The 18,771-nt window shown below is 40.2% G+C and overlaps 2 protein-coding genes across 4 annotated transcripts in view; one reads left to right on the top strand and one right to left on the bottom strand.

The window, feature by feature from the left end:
* Window positions 1-145: 145 nt before the first annotated feature.
* thoc6 (THO complex 6) lies at window positions 146-11,321 on the top strand. 2 transcript variants are annotated; one of them, XM_034113747.1, is made up of 13 exons: window positions 146-277; window positions 1,420-1,511; window positions 2,046-2,110; window positions 2,805-2,908; window positions 3,315-3,352; window positions 3,471-3,513; window positions 6,033-6,104; window positions 7,170-7,272; window positions 7,390-7,439; window positions 9,087-9,149; window positions 9,251-9,361; window positions 9,869-9,997; window positions 11,171-11,321. In XM_034113747.1, exons 1-13 carry the CDS (start codon window positions 263-265, stop codon window positions 11,249-11,251), a joined length of 966 nt encoding a protein of 321 aa, XP_033969638.1. In that variant the 5' UTR covers window positions 146-262; the 3' UTR covers window positions 11,252-11,321. The 2 variants fall into 2 exon arrangements, with proteins under 2 accessions (XP_033969638.1, XP_033969639.1); XM_034113748.1 differs by having other exon boundaries at window positions 3,465-3,513.
* A 1,919-nt stretch (window positions 11,322-13,240) lies between these two features.
* med15 (mediator complex subunit 15) overlaps window positions 13,241-18,771 on the bottom strand; it is a 44,314-nt gene continuing 38,783 nt past the window's right edge. For both annotated transcript variants that reach the window (XM_034113673.1, XM_034113674.1), the window contains exons 16-18: window positions 18,038-18,204; window positions 16,813-16,911; window positions 13,241-14,867 (exon numbers count right to left, since the gene is read on the bottom strand). In XM_034113673.1, the coding sequence (XP_033969564.1) occupies window positions 14,731-14,867; window positions 16,813-16,911; window positions 18,038-18,204 (403 nt within the window). In that variant the 3' untranslated portion in view covers window positions 13,241-14,730. The remainder of the gene's footprint in view (window positions 14,868-16,812; window positions 16,912-18,037; window positions 18,205-18,771) is intronic.

Genomic DNA, 18,771 nt, shown 5'->3' with positions numbered 1-18,771 from the left:
GAATCCATTTTGAGTATAATTGTTTTATTTTCTTGCATTTATGAATTACATTTGTCCTGTAGTTATACATAAAAAAACACCTCGCTGCTAGAATGTGTACTACATGTGCCAGAATCCTTTGCGTTAGTGCATACGTCATATTCCCTCGACTGCATTCATCTTGTTCACTCCTCGCATCGTTTGTAAAAAAAAATACTTAAATTACCGACTTTTTGCTCCTTTTGCAGCCGTTATAAAGGCACGAAGTGTCCGTGTGAACAGAATGGGTCCCGTAGAGGTAAACTATTATTAATATGTTCTTAAAACTGTGGAGGAAATTCAATTAAATGTAAAAATCTCACTCACATTTATACTGAAATATGCGCTTAGCTTTACTCGCGCTTTGTTGTTGTTGGAAATGTGGCAAATAACGATAATATCTGATGGTGTAATAGATTAGTTAGAATACGTTAATACACACTGATTTAAACTTGAATGAATCCCCTTAGCTGTACCTGTGTGCCTTGGTCTTAAAAGTTAAGGCTTTGCGGCAAACACCACTTAGAATTCCGCTAAAATGTGTGTTTTGTGCTTATTAGTTAAACAGCTTACACAAGTTAACACGTTTACATCAACTTCATCTTAACGAAACTGTCGTTGGTGTTTAAAATACGTTTTGTTAGCTAATAAACATGCTATTTTTTTTCTGCTAAAGTTGGGTTTTCTTGTTAGTTTGTAAAAATGCTCGCATAGGATGACTGGTTAAAATATGTTCTAATGGTAAAGGGACTCCTATTAAATGTGGGTATTGATTGAATACGTTCAAAAGTTATATATGTTTTTAAAATGGAACCAAGCACATGTTATAAGAGCATTTATTAAGGTCCTTAAATCAAGTCCCATTCGGTAACCCGTTTTTGTATAAATGTTAACCAGAGTTTGAACTGTATTTTGTAATTTGTCTTTACTTGTTGTATAGGCTATTGTCTTTTGTCTGAATATGTGATACAGTATTGGTCTTCACTTGTCCTGGAATTACTTAATCATTCAATATTATTAATTGGATAATAATATATTACTTCTTCTAAAAACCCTTTACGTTTGATAGGTGTGATGCCCAGTAATACATGTATATTACTAATAATAATACTTTTGTGACACTTGATTTTCTTTATCTTTCTTTAATTATCTTTTTATTATTTTCGATTATTGTTTCATATTAAGTGGGCTTGTACTGCAATTGTACATCTGAGACCACTCTTCCTGCAATCCTGCTGTTTCCATTTGTAATACCTCCAATAAATGATAGATGGCTGATAGAAGTCAACAGACAGATTTATGTTGGAAATAATGAGCAGAGAAAACACAGAGCTGCAGATGGGATTTCATAAGTTTAATAAAGATGAATATGAATATTTAATGTGCGTTTTGTTGTTGCAGCTCCTCCACATGTCCGTGTTCTCGCAGAGTTTTTCTCCCTGTGGACGATTTCTGGCAGCCGGGAACAACTATGGCGAGATCGCCGTGTTCAGGTCCGACACACACAACTATGATCAAACTCATTAAAGAGGCCCTATTATGCTTTTTTTCAGGTTTTCCCTTCAGGTGTGTTCCGAATCCCTTTGTTCCCTCCAGAGGGAGTTTCTCTCCCACACACTCCCCCCCCCTACCCCCAACGCTTCCATTGGACTCCTTTTCTTACTTCCGTAACATAGTGACATCACTGTGTAAAACTCACGCTTACATTGGCTAGCGCTCCATAACATTGTACGTAATAGGCTAAGAAGTGGGACATCTCTAAGCGGTTGACCAATCACTACAAAGCTGGCCAGCTAACCAATCAGAGCAGGCTCTGGTTTCAGACAGAGGGTGAAAAGAGGTGCTGCAGCACAGGCAGTATGATAAATATTAAGAGCTTTTTGAGTATTAAAGCATGGAAACATGTTACAGTAGAGACACTAAATACAAATATGAACTTGAAAATAAGCAAAATAGTGCCTCTTTTAAACCAAATGTATGAATATATTAATAATCATATTAATATATTGGTTATGTTTGGGTTGCAGCCTGTCTGCAGCTCTGAGTCCAGATGCCACAGCCCTGAGTCAGAAACCTGTTCTAACCTTCACAGGTGAGATATAACACATATCCCCTAACCCTAAATATTTGTTTCATTTTATGTGGCTCAAAAGTTGATTCAGTTATCTTACTGTCATTACCATTGTATACAATTAATGAGAATTGTAAAAAATACCTTTTTTAAGACCTCAGTATACTTTGATTTGTCACACTAGTTAGGGACTAATAACTTTTAATGTTGAGTATTTTGTGTTATTTTTAGTTGGTTAGTAAGTAATGAAAAAAAAACAAGTTAGTTGTTGTAAACTAAGTGTTAATACTTATGTCCTAGAAACGATAGTTTTATACAGAGGTGTAATAATACACCTCTGTATATATTCTAATAAACCTGTTTATGTTTTTACTTTAAGTTATTATGTTTATATTAATATTTTTATTTTATTTGCTCTTTTGTTGGACATTTTACTTTCATAAAAACAAACATTAGTGGCACTTTGTAAATTAACTACCATTTAAAAGTCTCAAATTGTCCAAAAAGGATATAAAGTATGTATGATCAGGCCTAAAGTTGGTTATAAGAGCTAACCCGAAAGTAAGTGGAGAGTAATATTAATATGTACATTTGTTCAACTTTTTGAAAGTGAGAAAGAGTCACCATTGCTGTATTCCTGCCTTTTCTCACTGAGTATCTGTGTTGTGATTAATGGGGTTTTTATAATGAAAGTGTGTGTGTGTGTGTTTTTTAGCTCATGAAGGACCTGTGTTCTCGCTCCTCTCCACCGACTGTCACCTCCTGAGCGCAGGAAACGGAGAGATCAGCTGCTGGAGCTGGAGCGACCTCACCAAGAAGGTCAGACCCTATTTACATTATTATTGGTATTATTAAAATACATCCTCACAGTGATTTGGTGCCCAGTTATTGTATAAAGTACAATCTTAGTGTACAAAAACAAAGAACAAAGAGTTATTTGTAAAGGAAGTGTATCAGAATGATTTATAATAACAAGATGACCAACAAATGTTTGTATTTATTCAAATGTATTATTATTATTTTAATATGTATACACTGTATTTATAATATGATATTATAATTATTGTATTATTGTTTAATATATACATATATTTGTATGTATACACTGTATTTGTTTTATATTTTATTATATTATGATGTGTTGTAAAATCTGAATTTGCTGCTGTTACTCAGTTAGTTAAACTTGACTTAAAAAAAGAAGTCTTTTCTAATTTTGTCTCTTCAGAATGTGAAACCTCTGTGGACAAAGAGACCGAACTACAAGTGAGAGACGCTTTCTTTCTGTTTGAATGACCTCATATTTTATTATAATATTTAATATTATATGTTACTGTAATAAGTGAGCAAAGAGCTGACTGAAGTTTTTATTCCTAAGATCCAGTCTAGAGATACCGGAGATCAACGCCATGGTCCTAAACACCCGGGTGAGAACACACACCTAATATAGTTATTAAGAACTATTTATATTTAATATTTATAATGACTCAAAACTGCGTAAAATATAATATACACTCACTGGCCACTTTATTATTAGGTACACCTGTTCAACTGCTCGTTAATGCAAATATCTAATCAGCCAATCACATGGCAGCAATTCAATGCATTGAGGCATGTAGACATGGTGAAGACGACCTGGTGAAGTTCAATCCACATCAGAATGGGGAAGAAAGGGGATTTAATGCCCCTTTTCCACCAAACCGGTTCCGGTTCAAGAACCGTTCTTGTGCTTTTCTGGTGCTTAACTGGTTCTTCTCTGTAGCACCACTTATGTTTCCACCGCTCGGAGCCCGACTGGTGCTCATGACGTCACCGTTTACGTCACTGATTTTCTCCCCAACGCCGCTCACAACAACAACAATAGGGGACTGCATTGGGTCGATGATCGTGTTGCTTTTAATCAAACGAAGCCAGATTAAATTAAATAACTACTTCTCGACCCTTTTCTCCAGAGTGCCGTGGTTCATTGTTTATTAATGTGGTTCAGCGGCATTTACCGACCGCTGCAGTGCTGCTCGTCCACCGGAGTTTAGTCTACTTTTAACTCACGGCAGAGTTTAGTCTCCCGTTAACTCACGGCAGCGGCCGCTTGAAAGTATTCACTGTCTGACTGTCACACAAGCAGCTGATAAATATCCCCCATCCTCATAAGTGAGCAACCTGTGCAGCTCATATATTGATTCCATCCGATAGCTGCTATAATATAAAACGAGGAGGCATGTGGCGCAGTGGGTTGTGCGTAGGTGTTCGGATCAGGGGGTCACAGGTTCAAACCCCACTGCAGTCAGCATGTCGTTGTGTCCCTGGGCAAGACACTTCACCCCAAATTGCTCCTGTGGGGATTGCCCACAGTATTGAGTATGTAAGTCGCTTTGGATAAAAGCGTCTAACAAGTAACATGTAATGTAATAAAAAACAACAGGAAAACGTCTGCTTGCTCTTCACAATGATCAATAACAGCGAACAGATGCTCAAAGTAAGGTACAAATAAACAGAAACACACTAAGCCTGGTAGTGTTGCCTGACTTTATAAAGTGTGGTTTTTTTGTAAGTGTGGTTGCGTTCTAGTCACTTTTCTCAGCGCTACTGCTTGTTACAACTCGTATTTGCTGTATTCGCCATTAACTGTTATTGCGGGGTGCGGGATTCGCCCTCCGACGTAAGCGTGAAGTATTAGTTATTGGTTCTTGCCGGGCAGTTGAGTGTGGCCAGCTAAGAACTGGTTTTCGGCTCTTAGAGGCGGCTCCTTTGCGGCTCCGTTGCAGCTCCGTTGCGGCTCCGCTGCGGTGGAAACAGGAAGAACCAGAGCTTAATCAGGCTCTAGCCCGGAACCGGCCCTGGAACCGGTTTGGTGGAAAAGGGGCATAAGGGACTTATGGCATGGTTGTTGGTGCCAGACGGGCTGGTCTGAGTATTTCAGAAGCTGCTGATCTACTGGGATTTTCACGCACAACCATCTCTAGGGTTTACAGAGACTGCTCCCAAAAAGGGAAAATATCCAGTAAGCGGCAGATCTCTGGGAGAAAATGCCTTGTTGAAGCCAGAGGTCAGAGGAGAAAAGCCAGACTGGTTTCAAGACGATAGAAAGGCAACAGTAACTCAAATAACCACTCGTTGCAACCAAGGCATGCAGAAGACCATCTCTGAACCACAACACGTGGAACCTTGAAGCAGATGGGCTACAGCAGCAGAAGACCACACCGTCAACTCCTGTCAGCTAGGAACAGGAAACTGAGGCTACAATTCACACAGGCTCACCAATATTGGACAATAGAAGATTGGAAAAATATTGCCTGGTCTGATGAGTCTTGATTTCTGCTGCAACATTCGGAGGGTAGGTCTGAATTTGGTGTAAACAACATGAGAGCATGGATCCATCCTGCCTTGTATCAACGGTTCAGGCTGGTGGTGGTGGGGTAATGGTGGGGGGGATATTTTTTCAGATCTAAATCCTATAGAGCACCTTTGGGATGTGGTGGAACGAGAGATTTGCATCATGGATGTGCAGCCGACAAATCTGCAGCAACAGCGTGATGCTATTATCTCAATTTACACCAAAATCTGTGAGGAATGTTTCCAGCACCTTGTTGAGTCTATGCCATGAAGAATTACGGCCGTCCTGAAGGCGGGTCCAACTCTGTACTAGCAAGGTGTACCTAAAAAAGTGGCCGGTGAGTGTACTGTAAATAATAGAATTGCCCAAAAATCCCTACCATACATTTATGCAAACATGAACTCATATTTTTTAATTAATACTAAGTGGTGGTATGAGAGGCTAAATGTGATAATTTTTTTCTAGAGAATATGAAGTCAGAATTGTTGATAATTCTGCATTTTTTTTGGTGAATATTCCCTCTAAATATTTGTGCTGCAGACTTGTATTTGCGTATAGTACTGTAGTGAAAGTATGCTTCCCCTGTATGAGGCCGATGGTTCTGTGTTTCAGGATAACAGTCTGGTGGTGGGAGGAGGAGACAACAACATCCACATCCTGGACCTGGAGCACGGCATCTTCAAGGTGAGTCAGCTTCACATGCAGCTTCCAGTCAGCCTGCAGTCAGCCTCCAGTCAGCCTCCAGTCAGCCTGCAGTCAGCCTCCAGTCAGCCTGCAGTCAGCCTCCAGTCAGCCTCCAGTCAGCCTCCTGTCAGCCTCCTGTCAGCCTCCTGTCAGCCTGCAGTCAGCCTCCAGTCAGCCTCCAGTCAGCCTCCAGTCAGCCTCCAGTCAGCCTGCAGTCAGCCTCCAGTCAGCCTCCAGTCAGCCTGCAGTCAGCCTCCAGTCAGCCTCTTGTCAGCCTGCAGTCAGCCTCCTGTCAGCCTGCAGTCAGCCTCCAGTCAGCCTGCAGTCAGCCTCCAGTCAGCCTCCAGTCAGCCTCCTGTCAGCCTGCAGTAAGCCTCCTGTCAGCCTCCAGTCAGCCTCCAGTCAGCCTCTTGTCAGCCTGCAGTAAGCCTCCTGTCAGCCTCCAGTCAGCCTCTTGTCAGCCTGCAGTAAGCCTCCTGTCAGCCTCCGGTCAGCCTCACCTATAACCCCATATAGAACTTCCTGTCTGCTTTAATACAACTATAAAAACTTCAAACAAATTATATAAAAATGTAAACTAACTACACGTGTATAAAAAATGTGTAAATTAATTAAAAATTAAACTTAATACATACAATTTTCAAACGTAACCCTAATACATAAAACCTAAGTGAAACTGTAACTGAACTGTAACTGAACTGTAACATAAAACTGTAACTGAACTAAAGAAAATTGTAAAATGATGCAAAATATATATCAAATGTTTTAAACGGCTATTACTATACCTTATTCAAGAAACAACAAATATTCCAAAAACTAAATAAAATAACTTTATTTTCAAAAAAATGTGTGTGTGTGTGTGTGTGTGTGTGTGTGGTGTGTGTGTGTGTGTGTGTGTGTGTGTGTGTGTGTGTGTTGTGTGTGTGTGTGTGTGTGTGTGTGTGTGTGTGTGTGTGTGTGTGTGTGTGTGTGTGTGTGTGTGTGTGTGTGTGTGTGTGTGTGTGTGTGTGTGTGTGTGTGTGTGTGTGTGTGTGTGTGTGTGTGTGTGTGTGTGTGTGTGTGCAGGCGGTGCTGCAGGGACACTCAGACTACGTGCACTGTTTGAGTGTGAGAGAGAGGGAGGCAGAGATCCTGTCTGGGGGGGAGGACGGAGCTGTGAGGATGTGGGGTGAGTCACCTTTTCTTCTTCTTCCCCTTATTATTATTATTGTTGTCAGTGATAAGTAATGTCTCATCTAGCAGCAGACTGTAAACGTATTGTTAATTTCTCCGATTTGTATTCCAGACAGCAGGACGGGTCAGTCTGTGCATTGCGTCGAGATCTACAAGTACGAGGTGAGGGAACAGCCCACAGCTTTAACGCCTGATACTGATATATATATATATATATATATATACAGCTCTGGAAAGATAAATAGACCACTGCAGCATTATCTGTTTCTCTGGATTCACTATTTATCGGTATGTGTTTGAGTAAAATGATTTTTTTTTATTCTATAAACTACTGACAACATTTCTGTGTGTTGGAATTCAATAGACACTGGAATGGAATGCTGCCATACATGTAGAGATTGAGATTTAAGAAATATTTGTAGTGGTCTCTCAATTTTTTTCAGAGCTGTGTATATATATATATATACACAGTGGAGGAAATAAGTATTTGATCCCTTGCAGATTTTGTAAGTTTGCCTAATGAGAGAAAGAATATAAGAAAGAAAATCCAGAAATTGACATTATATTAACTGGGAAATAAGTATTTGATCCCCTTGTTAGTACTTGGTGGAGAAACCCTTGTTGGACAGCAGAGGTCAGACGCTTCTTGTAGTTGGTCTCTCTCTCTTCCTCCAAACACGGCGTGTCGAGTTGATGCCAAAGATCAACATTTTGGTCTCCTCTGACCACGTCATCTTCTCCCAAGCCTTCTCTGAATCATTCAGATGTTCCTTGTCAAACTTCAGACGGTCCTTTCATGTCCTTCTTGAGCAGGGGGCCTTCAGGCGCTGCTGGATTTGATCCATTATGGTGTGGTGTGTTACCAATAGTTTTCTTGGTGACTGTGGTCCCAGCTGCCTTGAGATCATTAACAAGTTCCTCCGTGTAGTTCTTGGCTGATCCCTCACCTTTCTCATCATCATCAATACCCCACGGGGCCAGATCCTGTGTGGAGCCCCAGACCGAGGGCGACTGATGCTCATTTTGTCTTTTTCTATTTCCGAATAATGGCACTAACAGTTGTGTCCTTCTCACCGAGCTGCTTTCTGATGGTCTTGTAGCCGATCCCAGCCTTGTGCAGTCATCAGAGGGTGCTGATCTCAGGGAAAATCTTGTCCCTGAGGTCCTTAGACAGCTCTTGCCCATGGTGGAGAGGTTGGAATCTGATTGATTGATTCTGTGGACAGGTGTCTTTTATACAGGTAACAAGTTGATACGAGTACTTTTTTAAAGGAAGAGGACTTATTTAACCGGTCTGTGGAAGCCAGAGTCCTTGTTGGTTGCAAGGGGATCAAATACTTATTTCCCACAGTTAAATGCAAATCAATTTCTATCTTTTATATAATGTCAATTTCTGGATTTTCTTTTTGATATTCTTACTCTCACTGTTCAAATAAACCTACCATTTAAATTATAGACTGTTCATTTATTTGTAAGTGGGCAAAGAAGGGATCAAATAATTATTTCCTCCACTGTATATAGCAAGTATCTCTTAAAAAAACGAATTTAACTTTTGAAAAAATGTGTTTCACCTTACATTGGAGCAGCAGATTTGAACTCTTACTTCATCTCCTTTATTCTTTCACCTCTCTTCTTCATATTCTTCCTTTCTTCCTCCCTTTTATTTTTTGCTCCTCTTGCTCACCTTCCTTTCCTCCTTCCATCTCTGTTCTTTATATGTAGCTGCATCTCAAAGTCATCCTCCCATCAGCTCTGCATTTGTAAAAGTCTTTAAAACGGTAGAAAAATGAACAGACTGGTGTGTTTCAGAGTTGTGCTCGACCTCAGTACGGTAAATGGATCAGCTGTCTGACCACCGACTCAGACTGGATGGTAAGGAACTAAAAATTATTAATTAATTGTAGTTTTATTTTCCTTATGATTATCCCCAATGAAAACTCTTTCAGTGCTAATGGTGTGGTTGTGTTCTGCAGCTGTGTGGTGGAGGTCCGTCTCTGTCTCTGTGGCATCTCCGCTCTCTGTCCCCGACCTCCATCTTCCCTCTGACGGGCTGCCAGAGACAGACGTCCTTCTACCAGGACATGGTGAGACCCCGCGTTGCACACGTTAGTGGTGTTGATGTGAAGACCTGACCAAGATGTAATTTGTTTATAGCATAACGTTAGCTTTGAACTTCTGGTTATTTCATTGACATTTCATCATTATACAAGTTTTATGTGGAGATTATCCACTGGATAACCAAATCCAATTGAAAAGTCTAAAAGAAAATAAACATGAAAACAAATGCTAAAGTCTAAATGTCTTAATCTCTGTAGAATACGTCAGACATGAGAAAAGTAAACATTTACATTTTAACTAAACTTTTCGGTTTCAAAATAAAAGCCCTTTCGTGTTTTTCCGTGGACAATATCTCTTCAGTTGTTAAGGCTTTTATTCTGAAATATTAGCAGCACAATGCTGTGGATACTGTGACTCCATGAAATAATAAAGTACTAGCTTTTTAATTGTGTATTATTATTCTTTATTACACCTTTTTATGTTTAAACTGAGTATTAATTAAAACATGTACATCCTACCTTCCTCCTCTGTAGATCCTGGCTGTGGGGGAGGGCCCGTCTGTGGCTCACTGTCTCCTGGGGGGGGAGGTCAAGGCTCAGATCCCCTGTACGCCACAGAGCCTCAACACGCTGCAGCTCAACACCAACAGCGCAGAGCACCGGGTGAGACACTGAACGCACCACAAGTTATATATCACAGCGAGCAACTGAACGTACCACAAGTTAAATAACATACATGTTACATCTGCGGTTACTTCACAGTGAGACAGTGAATGCACCGCAAGTTATTGGGTTTTTATTGGTGTATAATATGGGGACCCACAGGTGCAAACGTGCAGCTTCAGAAACGATACAAATATATAAACACAAATGTGCCAAAACACATGCAAATGAAGAAACATCATCACCAATTTGAGGAAACATCTGCAGCGTTTACTAAAAGCGCTGCATAAACAAAATGCTTCAAGAGGCTTAAAACACAACGGACACGGGGACCCCAAAAAGAGACGCACACAGCTGGGCCCGGAGCGCTTTTTGATGTGCAGGGATTATAAAGTTTGCCAACTTTCCCTGTTGGCAGAGTGAGTCTGTTCCATAATTGTAAGTGTTTTGTCAGGATATTTGAAAATATTAGGTTAGCTATAGCTAGCCATTTTACAGCTAATCTGCAATAATATCAGAAGCAATCATGTGATAGCTTTGTTGTTGGAAACGTACTTAACATGTACGTATTATTGGCTTTTTTGAACAGCGACAGTTGGCCAACTCAACAAGCACTCCGGTCCCGGCTGTGTCCGTCACTTTTTAGTGTCGCTCTTCCGTTCTGCAGCTTCTTGCAGCGTTTTGTATTTGCAGCGCTTTTACTAAACGCTTTGCATGGGTTGTCAAGATGGTGAAGATGATTCTTCATTTGTATGCGTTTGGGCACATTAGTGTTTTTATATTCACATAATTTCTGAAGGTGCAGCTCGTAAACCTAATGTAAATGTTTTTGCGACAGTTATCTTTTTCGCGTTTGCACCTGTCAGACACCGTAGTTATAATCACCTGAAACATATGGTTTTTTTTGTTTTTGTGGAGTGAGCCCTTTTTTGCTCCTGAAGTGTTAAAAAATGATATTTTTGACAAGTTACAATGCAACATATATAAAGGACATGGAACAAATAAAACAGACAGTTGTGTCTTTGGGTTCTTAAAGGGATGAGAGATATTCTGACCATGTGGAGGGATTATTTTCTCTAAAATATATTGCATGTTTAGAGTAGACAAGACACTGATCCAGAATACTGAATATATTAAATAAAAGATGAATAAATGTTTGTATTTTCTGTGCAGATGCTGACGGTGGGAGGCAGCAGCAATCACATCGACGTGTTCACCAACCTGTCGTACAGAGCCTTCTCCCTCAGCTTCTGACACACACACACACACACACACACACACACACACACACACACACACACACACACACACACACACACACACACACACACACACACACACACACACACACACACACACACACACACACACACACACACACACACACACACACACACCCACACGTACGTTTAATGATGTATGAATATCTGTATTTCTTTGTTGGAAAATCACCTGACAACTTTTGTACCATTTAGTCTGAAAATAATAAAATATGTCTCATTTTATACAGTTTTTATAATTATTATGTTCATTATCTACAACAGGGGTGTCAAACTCAAGGCCCGGGGGCCAAATCCGGCCTGCGACTTCATTTAATGCGGCCCCACAAGAGCTCTGAAAGAATATAATACGTTTATTATACGGTTACATGCCTATTTACAGAAGCACGTTGCCCATAAACTACATGTCCCACAATGCATCTCAAATATGATTTTATTTTTCAGAATTTGACTTTTTTTCCCAGAATTTGACTTTTCTTTCTTCAAAATCTCACCTTTTTTTACATTTTCAATTTTTTTTGAAAAAATCATTGTGACATTCTCACTGAAGAGACTTCCAATGATTTGCCCTAGACTTCTGCTTTCAGACGTAGTTAATTATGAAGTTATTACCCTATCCGATAATGATCCAATGCAGAGGCAATAATGTCATATAATACATACGTTTATATTAAATATTTACATATGTATTTTCATACAGGTTACAACCGGCCCTTTGAGTGCAACCAAAATGCTGATGTGGCCCGTGATGAAATTTAGTTTGACACCCCTGATCTACAAGGTTCCTTCAAAGTTATATTTAAAACATATGTATAATGTAATTCTGAATTAAATAGAAAGGCTTTACAATAACCAACATTTGAGGAAAAAAACAAATGACGTGGCTTTAGAGAGAAAAAAAAGTCAAAATGTTCATTTGAACATAAAATATTTCCCTATGTTCTTATCTATGAGACATCAACATTTAAAGGGACCCTATTCTGCGTTCTGGGTTTTCCCTTCCCTGTAGTGTGTTATAGGTTGTTGTGCAACCTATAACACACTAGTTGAGTGTAGGGTTTTAAGGGGTGGGGGCGGGAAATGAGAATCTGTAAGGATGCAGAGAAAAACGTACCTTGAAGTCCTAGCAGGCCGGGAATGCAGGTCAAAGGAGGATGTTGGAGCTCCTGGGTTCAGTACGACCAGAAACACTCCCCAAACATCCAACTGGGTTATTAAGCTGCATCAGACTTCCACTTCTTCCATTTTCTGGAGTTCAGTGTCTCCTCTCCTCCACAGCTCACAGCTGTGACTTACTTGTCTAATTAGCTTCCTCCAGCTCTCAGGTGTGGCTTGTTTAGCCACTCCCCATCGGATCAGGGAGGGAATATTTATATATTGTTGTTTTTATTTTCCCCTCCTGCTACACCTCCATTGGACTCTTGTTTACTTCCTGAACATAGTGACATCACTATGTTACACTGGCGTTTCGATTGGCTAGCACTTCAACACATCATAAATGATAGGCTAAGGGGCGGAACATCTCTAAGCAGTTGACCAATCACAAGAGAGCCGGCCAGCTAACCAATCAGAGCAGACTGGGCTCTGGTTTCAGACAGAGGGTGAAAAGAGGTGCTGCAGCACAGGCAGTATGAGAAAAATAAAGAGCTTTTTGAACATTAGCGCATGGGGACATGTCACAGAGGCACAACATAATTATGAACCTGAAAATGAGCAGAATAGGGTTTGTTTAAGTGACGTTAATGGCATATTTTGTAAATTATAATTACCAATTATTTTAAGATTTCAGAGATTCTTGTTGAGATTAATATTTGTTATTTTTAACTACCTTCTCTACATCCAGCAATTATAAAGCTGATGTTTTTATAACAAATGTTAAATGATTGTTGCTTTAATCCAACAACAGTGAACCTGAAGCTGTTGCAGAAAAGTACATATTATCTTCAGTGACTGAAACAGTTTCTATATTTAAAAAGTTGAACTGAAAAGTTTTTATTCATGATAGCAAAAAAATATGTTTATATTTTCATTTGAAAAGCAAAGTAGAGTTTTTCTTTACAACAGCGCTCTTCTGTGGTACAAAACTGAAATGACATCTCAAACAGGAAACAGAATAAACAGAAGCAATGTGATGCATTCAGGGAGCAGAATATAGATCGGGATAAATGACCTTTCAGGCGGTCCGGTTACTGTTTTTTTCCCTTTTTGTGTTCATGTTATATACAAGCTGCTAAAATCTGCTCTCTGTCTATGGGACTTCTGAATGCAGCGTGGAAGAAGTCATTTCTGCAGCCGAGCAAACGTCTGAATTTACCCAGAATGCATCAAGAGAAATGTCGGGATCAGAATACAAGATATCAGTCACGGGGCATTCAGGGGACAGCTGCACATGTATGACGAGGAAAAGTCCTGCAGGTTCTGTAGTGTATGGGGACGACGACTCACGCTGTGTCCACACCAAACCAGATTACACTGCTTTCTGTTTCATGATTACTATTTTCTTATACTAATCAATGAATCTTGTTTTTGTGTTTGCTTTTATGAAATGTTTGTTATTGTATACTTTATTTGGGTTCTTAAAAAGTGCTTTATAAATTAAATGGTTTTTTTTCCTGATCAACGTCAATGCAAAGACGTGTCTCCCTATTCGAAGGAGAAGTGCGTGACGTTAAATTAGAAATAAAGGAAAGATTATTGTCATTGTTAAATGCGGTGGAGTTTATATCATTTTAGAGATGCACATTATACATAGAAATATATTTAAGGGATGCCAGGGTGAGGAACATTGGCCACCGGATAACTTACACTGTACTTACAGTAGACATTTAGCAAGAAAAATATATTTTTCGGACTCTCAGAATGCTTACTTTGCACGTCCTCCACACAAGAAAATACCAACATTTTACTGACTTTATCAGTTTTTCTTTTAGCATTTGGTTAAACCTAGATACTGCCATGGTCTTGTCAGTAAACTCTCCCTGATTTTCTCTTTACTGTAGCCCTGATGCGTTACAAAGTTCAGTTTTTTGGTTATTCACGTGGGCCTTGAACTCCTCAGCGATTATTCACCAAATGGGTTTTATTCCTGAGTAATGTAATTGCTGTTTGTCCATGAAACACCGGGTAAATACTTCGGCACGCCTAATATCTCTATGTATAAACAATAACATCGCTGCCGTATTTAGAGGTTATCTTAGGCAGCTAACGTGTTAGCATAGCCACGATCAAGCTCCATTGAGAAAACAAGCATTCCAAAAGCTATTTGGTCCTGCATTGAGTCAGATTCTTTACAAATAGCCATCATGATGGAGTAACTCAGTAAAGCAAGTTAGCGGAAATGATGCAATGGTTGGTGTGAACACAGAGAGGAGGAGGTGTCTGCAGGTTGGGTCAGGTGATGGGTGGGGCATCAGGCAATGGTGGGCAGGGCTTCAGACAGAAGTGGGCGGGGCTTCAGGCGGCAGACAGGCAGGCCTGCCGGACGCTCTGCGCCCAGGTGTTCAGCAGCTCCGTCACAGAGTGTTTGTCGGGGAGCTGCAGCAGTTTGGACGTCATGTTTCTGTGCACCGTCTTCAGGAAGTTGTTGGCGTCTGGAGGAGCACAGGGTCATGTGATCAACAACACATTTATTTCATCTGTTATTCAAGTAGATCATGATCAGCATCTCAGTTTATAGAGAGATCTGAAGACGAAGAAATACACGTAAAATGACGGCATAAACAGTTTGTCACAGACAAACATCATATATTTTGATGTTAATACATAATCATGATCAGAATATTATAATTAATGAGAGTTAAGGTTTAATGTTGCTCAACCAGCAAGCTGTTGTTCCAATTTTTTCTCTCAAACAGGAGGCAAATATTGTGCATTAAAATATTAGCTTTGATAATATTAGCTTTCCTTCAAACAACTCACTTTAAGAGACTACATTTGAACACATCATGATAATGTTCTAATTCACTTTCTCCTTATTCTAATTTTATTTTTAAGCATGAATGAATCATATAGTTACTTAATAGCACTGGCAGCTAAATGCTAATTCTAACTAGCTCCCTATTATTATTCTTTTTTGTTTTCTCTTTCCTGTAGTGTGTTATTTAGGTTTCTCTGCATGTGAATGGTGTGTTCTCCAGAGGGAGTTTACTCTCTCACACACCCCCCCCCCCAACCCCCCTGCCTGAAACGCCACCATTGGACTCCTTTGTTTGCTTCCGGAACATAGTGACATCACTATGTAACACTTGTGCTTCTATTGGCTAGTGCTCCAACACATTGTAAAGAGGCGGAACAGCTCTAAGCGGTTGACCAATCACAACATTAATGCTGATCTCCCAATATCATATTTCTATTAAATATATGTCAATCAGTTTTTTAAAACTTCAAAGATGTGAAATATTTGCATGCTAGTATTGCAGATTTTTGTCATGGCCTTGGGCTTTTTCTGACTTTTCACAGCATTTAACCATCAAGTATCTACAAAATAACCGTAGCATACATTCAGGACAAAGAACAACAAGATGATGGTGTATTATTATTTTAGCTGGAGCAAACATGTTTTACTGTGAGCAGTTTCAGAGACTTTGTATTTAATACCTCATTAACATAAACAGCTTATTTTGTACTTTTCATCTTTGATTTGTCACATTACCCCTGATTAAGTAAGTAAGTACAACTTTATTTATATAGCACCCTTCTCAACACGAATGTACAAAGTGCTTTACAGTACAGTACACAATTCACAGTACAACTAAAATGTAGAATAAAAGGCATAAAAAGGCATAAAACAGCAGCAGGTAATACATACGATAAAACACCAATAAAAGACAGCTACTAACTCACCTCCTCCGACGCCCCAAAGGCCTGTCGGAAGAGGTGGGTCTTTAACTGCCCCTTAAAAATCTCTATCTCATTTCTGGGGGAGTTTGTTCCAAAGCCTTGGGGCCACCGCCTCAAAGGCACGGTCCCCCTTAGTTTTTAGCCTGGTTCGGGGCACCCTTAGGAGGCCTTGCTCAGAGGACCTCAGGGCCCGGGTTGTGCTATGAGGGAGGATCAGGTCGTTAATGTAGGCTGGGGCTTGGCCATGGACAGCTCTATAAGTGAAGACCAAAACCTTGAATTGGGTTCTGAGATGGACAGGGAGCCAGTGCAGGGCAGAAAGAATCGGAGTGATGTGGCATGTTTTTTTGGACCGAGTGAGCAATCTGGCTGCAGCATGTTGGACCTGTTGTAACCGGTTTATTGATGTTTTGTTGAGGCAGGAGAACAGAGCATTACAGTAATCAAGCCGGGATGAAATAAAGGCATGGATAGCCATCTCCATTTCTGTGTTTGATTGAACCCCCCTGAGCTTGGCAATGTTTCTGAGATGGAAAAAACAGGTACGGGTCAGAAGTTTGATGTGTTTGTCTAGTAGCATAGACTGATCGAAAGTTACACCAAGGTTTTTTATGTTTGCCCTTATGTTACCACTGAATGAACCCAGGTGGCTTGCTACCTTAGAGGCATCAATGATTAAATAAGAAGTGCTCTCACCGTAACGGTCCCCGTCGTCGGCCCAGTACGGACTCTGGTCGGGATAATCTGCAGGAACGCTGAGCTGCAGAGGAGGAACGCTGGGAAGGTTTTTATCATCTGAGAACACACACACCACACACACACACACACACACACAGCACACACACACACACACACACACACACACACACACACACACACACACACACACACACACACACACACACACACACACACACACACACACACACACACACACACACACACACACACACACACACACACACACACACACACACACACACACACACACACACACACACACACACACACACACACACACACACACACACACACACACACACACACACACACACACACACACACACACACACACACACACACACACACACACACAGAATTAGAAGAACATCCTGCAAGCCCAGGGTTTCCCAGCATAATCCCTTCTTTAAAGCTTGTGCTCCCATCCAGAATACTTGCCAGCAGTGTGAACCTGGAAATGTTGTACCCCAAAGTGTTATGTTAGAAATGTATAGTATTGGTCAGCAGCACATAGATATACACACTATTTTTACACATACATGTAAATATATCTAATATGTATATATGACCCAATATGTATACATGTTCATTTGAATTAATGTCTTATTCTATAGTTACTTAACTGTATATAATTGTATTTGGATCTTTGATTGTATCTTGAATGTTATGAATCTGTGTGAATCTGTGCTGTCCTGTTTGTCATTCTTACCCTGTTGCTGTTAAACTACTGAATTTCCCTACGGGGATTAATAAAGGTCCATCTTATTTTATCTTATCGAAACTGTCGGATGCTAACTTGCATATGTTGGGCAATTTGCACTATTAGCATTAGTTGCAACAATTAGCATATGCAGACGATAGCTAAAAAATGTCTTGGCTGATTTGGACAGTTTTGGTGTGGTTTTGTATGTATATTAAGGATGTTGTATCCATTACTGATATTTATAGGATCAAAAATGCAGTTTTGAGTCCCCTAGAAGTAAAAAATTGACCCAAAATTAATCAAAATCAGCCCACTCATTTCTTAGCTATTGTCTGCATATGCTAACTAATGCTACTTATGCCAATTGCCCAACATATGCAAGTTAGCATCCGGCAATTTCTATGAGCTGGGGACCCTATACATTTCTATCAGTAAACTTTGGGGTACTCAACATTTGCTGGCAGACAGACTACTGACCCAGTTTGCAGACGAGGTGCACGGTGCCGTTGTTGCTGCAGAAGGCGGGATCCAGGTTGACGAGGAACTTGACGTCGAGCCGGGCCACCTCCCCCTGCAGGATGTTGGGGATGGTCTGCCGCTCGTCCTCCTCGTGCTTCCTCTTCCTGCCTGTCACGTTGGGACCCCTGAGGACCAGAAACACAACCTTCCTTTACTTTTACTTTTTATGCAACTCTTAAATCTTTCTTCACCCCGGTCTTTTTATGCATTTCAATTAGAGCTGTCAATCGATCAAACTTTAATCGTGTTGATAACAAAATAATAAGTTATTTACAAAGATGGGAAGTAACTAAGTATATTAACTCAAGTACTGCACTTAAAGGTGGGGTAGGTAAGTTTGAGAAACCGGCTCGAGATCGCTAGAATTTGAAAATACATACCGGAAAAAATCTGCCACTTCCTTATAGAGCCCCTCCTCCAACACACACGAACGCGTACATGACCAATGAGGGCACGAGATAAGTTTGTGCACAGATGGAAGGCTGACAGGCAGGTAGGCCATCCAATCATTTTAGCCAAATGATTGGTCGTGTTTTTTACAGTACTACGGCTTCCACAGATGAATTTTTTTATGGATTTTTTGTCAAAGCACTTAAGATATTCATTGCTATCGGGATGTTAAGAGCATTCCATGGAATATAACAAAAAGTGTATCTCGAGCCGGTTTCTCAAACTTACCTACCCCACCTTAA

This window comes from Trematomus bernacchii, unplaced genomic scaffold, assembly GCF_902827165.1.
Source record: "Trematomus bernacchii unplaced genomic scaffold, fTreBer1.1, whole genome shotgun sequence".
NCBI lineage: Eukaryota > Metazoa > Chordata > Actinopteri > Perciformes > Nototheniidae > Trematomus > Trematomus bernacchii.
The sequence above is the reverse complement of the archived record's forward strand: the minus strand, read 5'-3'. Positions and strand labels throughout refer to the sequence as shown.

Excerpts from the sequence above, each read along its gene's own strand:
- thoc6 (XM_034113748.1), top strand. Across the intron at positions 3,353-3,464 it reads ACAAAGAGACCGAACTACAA|ATCCAGTCTAGAGATACCGG; the intron begins GTGAGAGACGCT and ends TTTATTCCTAAG. Across the intron at positions 7,440-9,086 it reads TCGAGATCTACAAGTACGAG|AGTTGTGCTCGACCTCAGTA; the intron begins GTGAGGGAACAG and ends GGTGTGTTTCAG.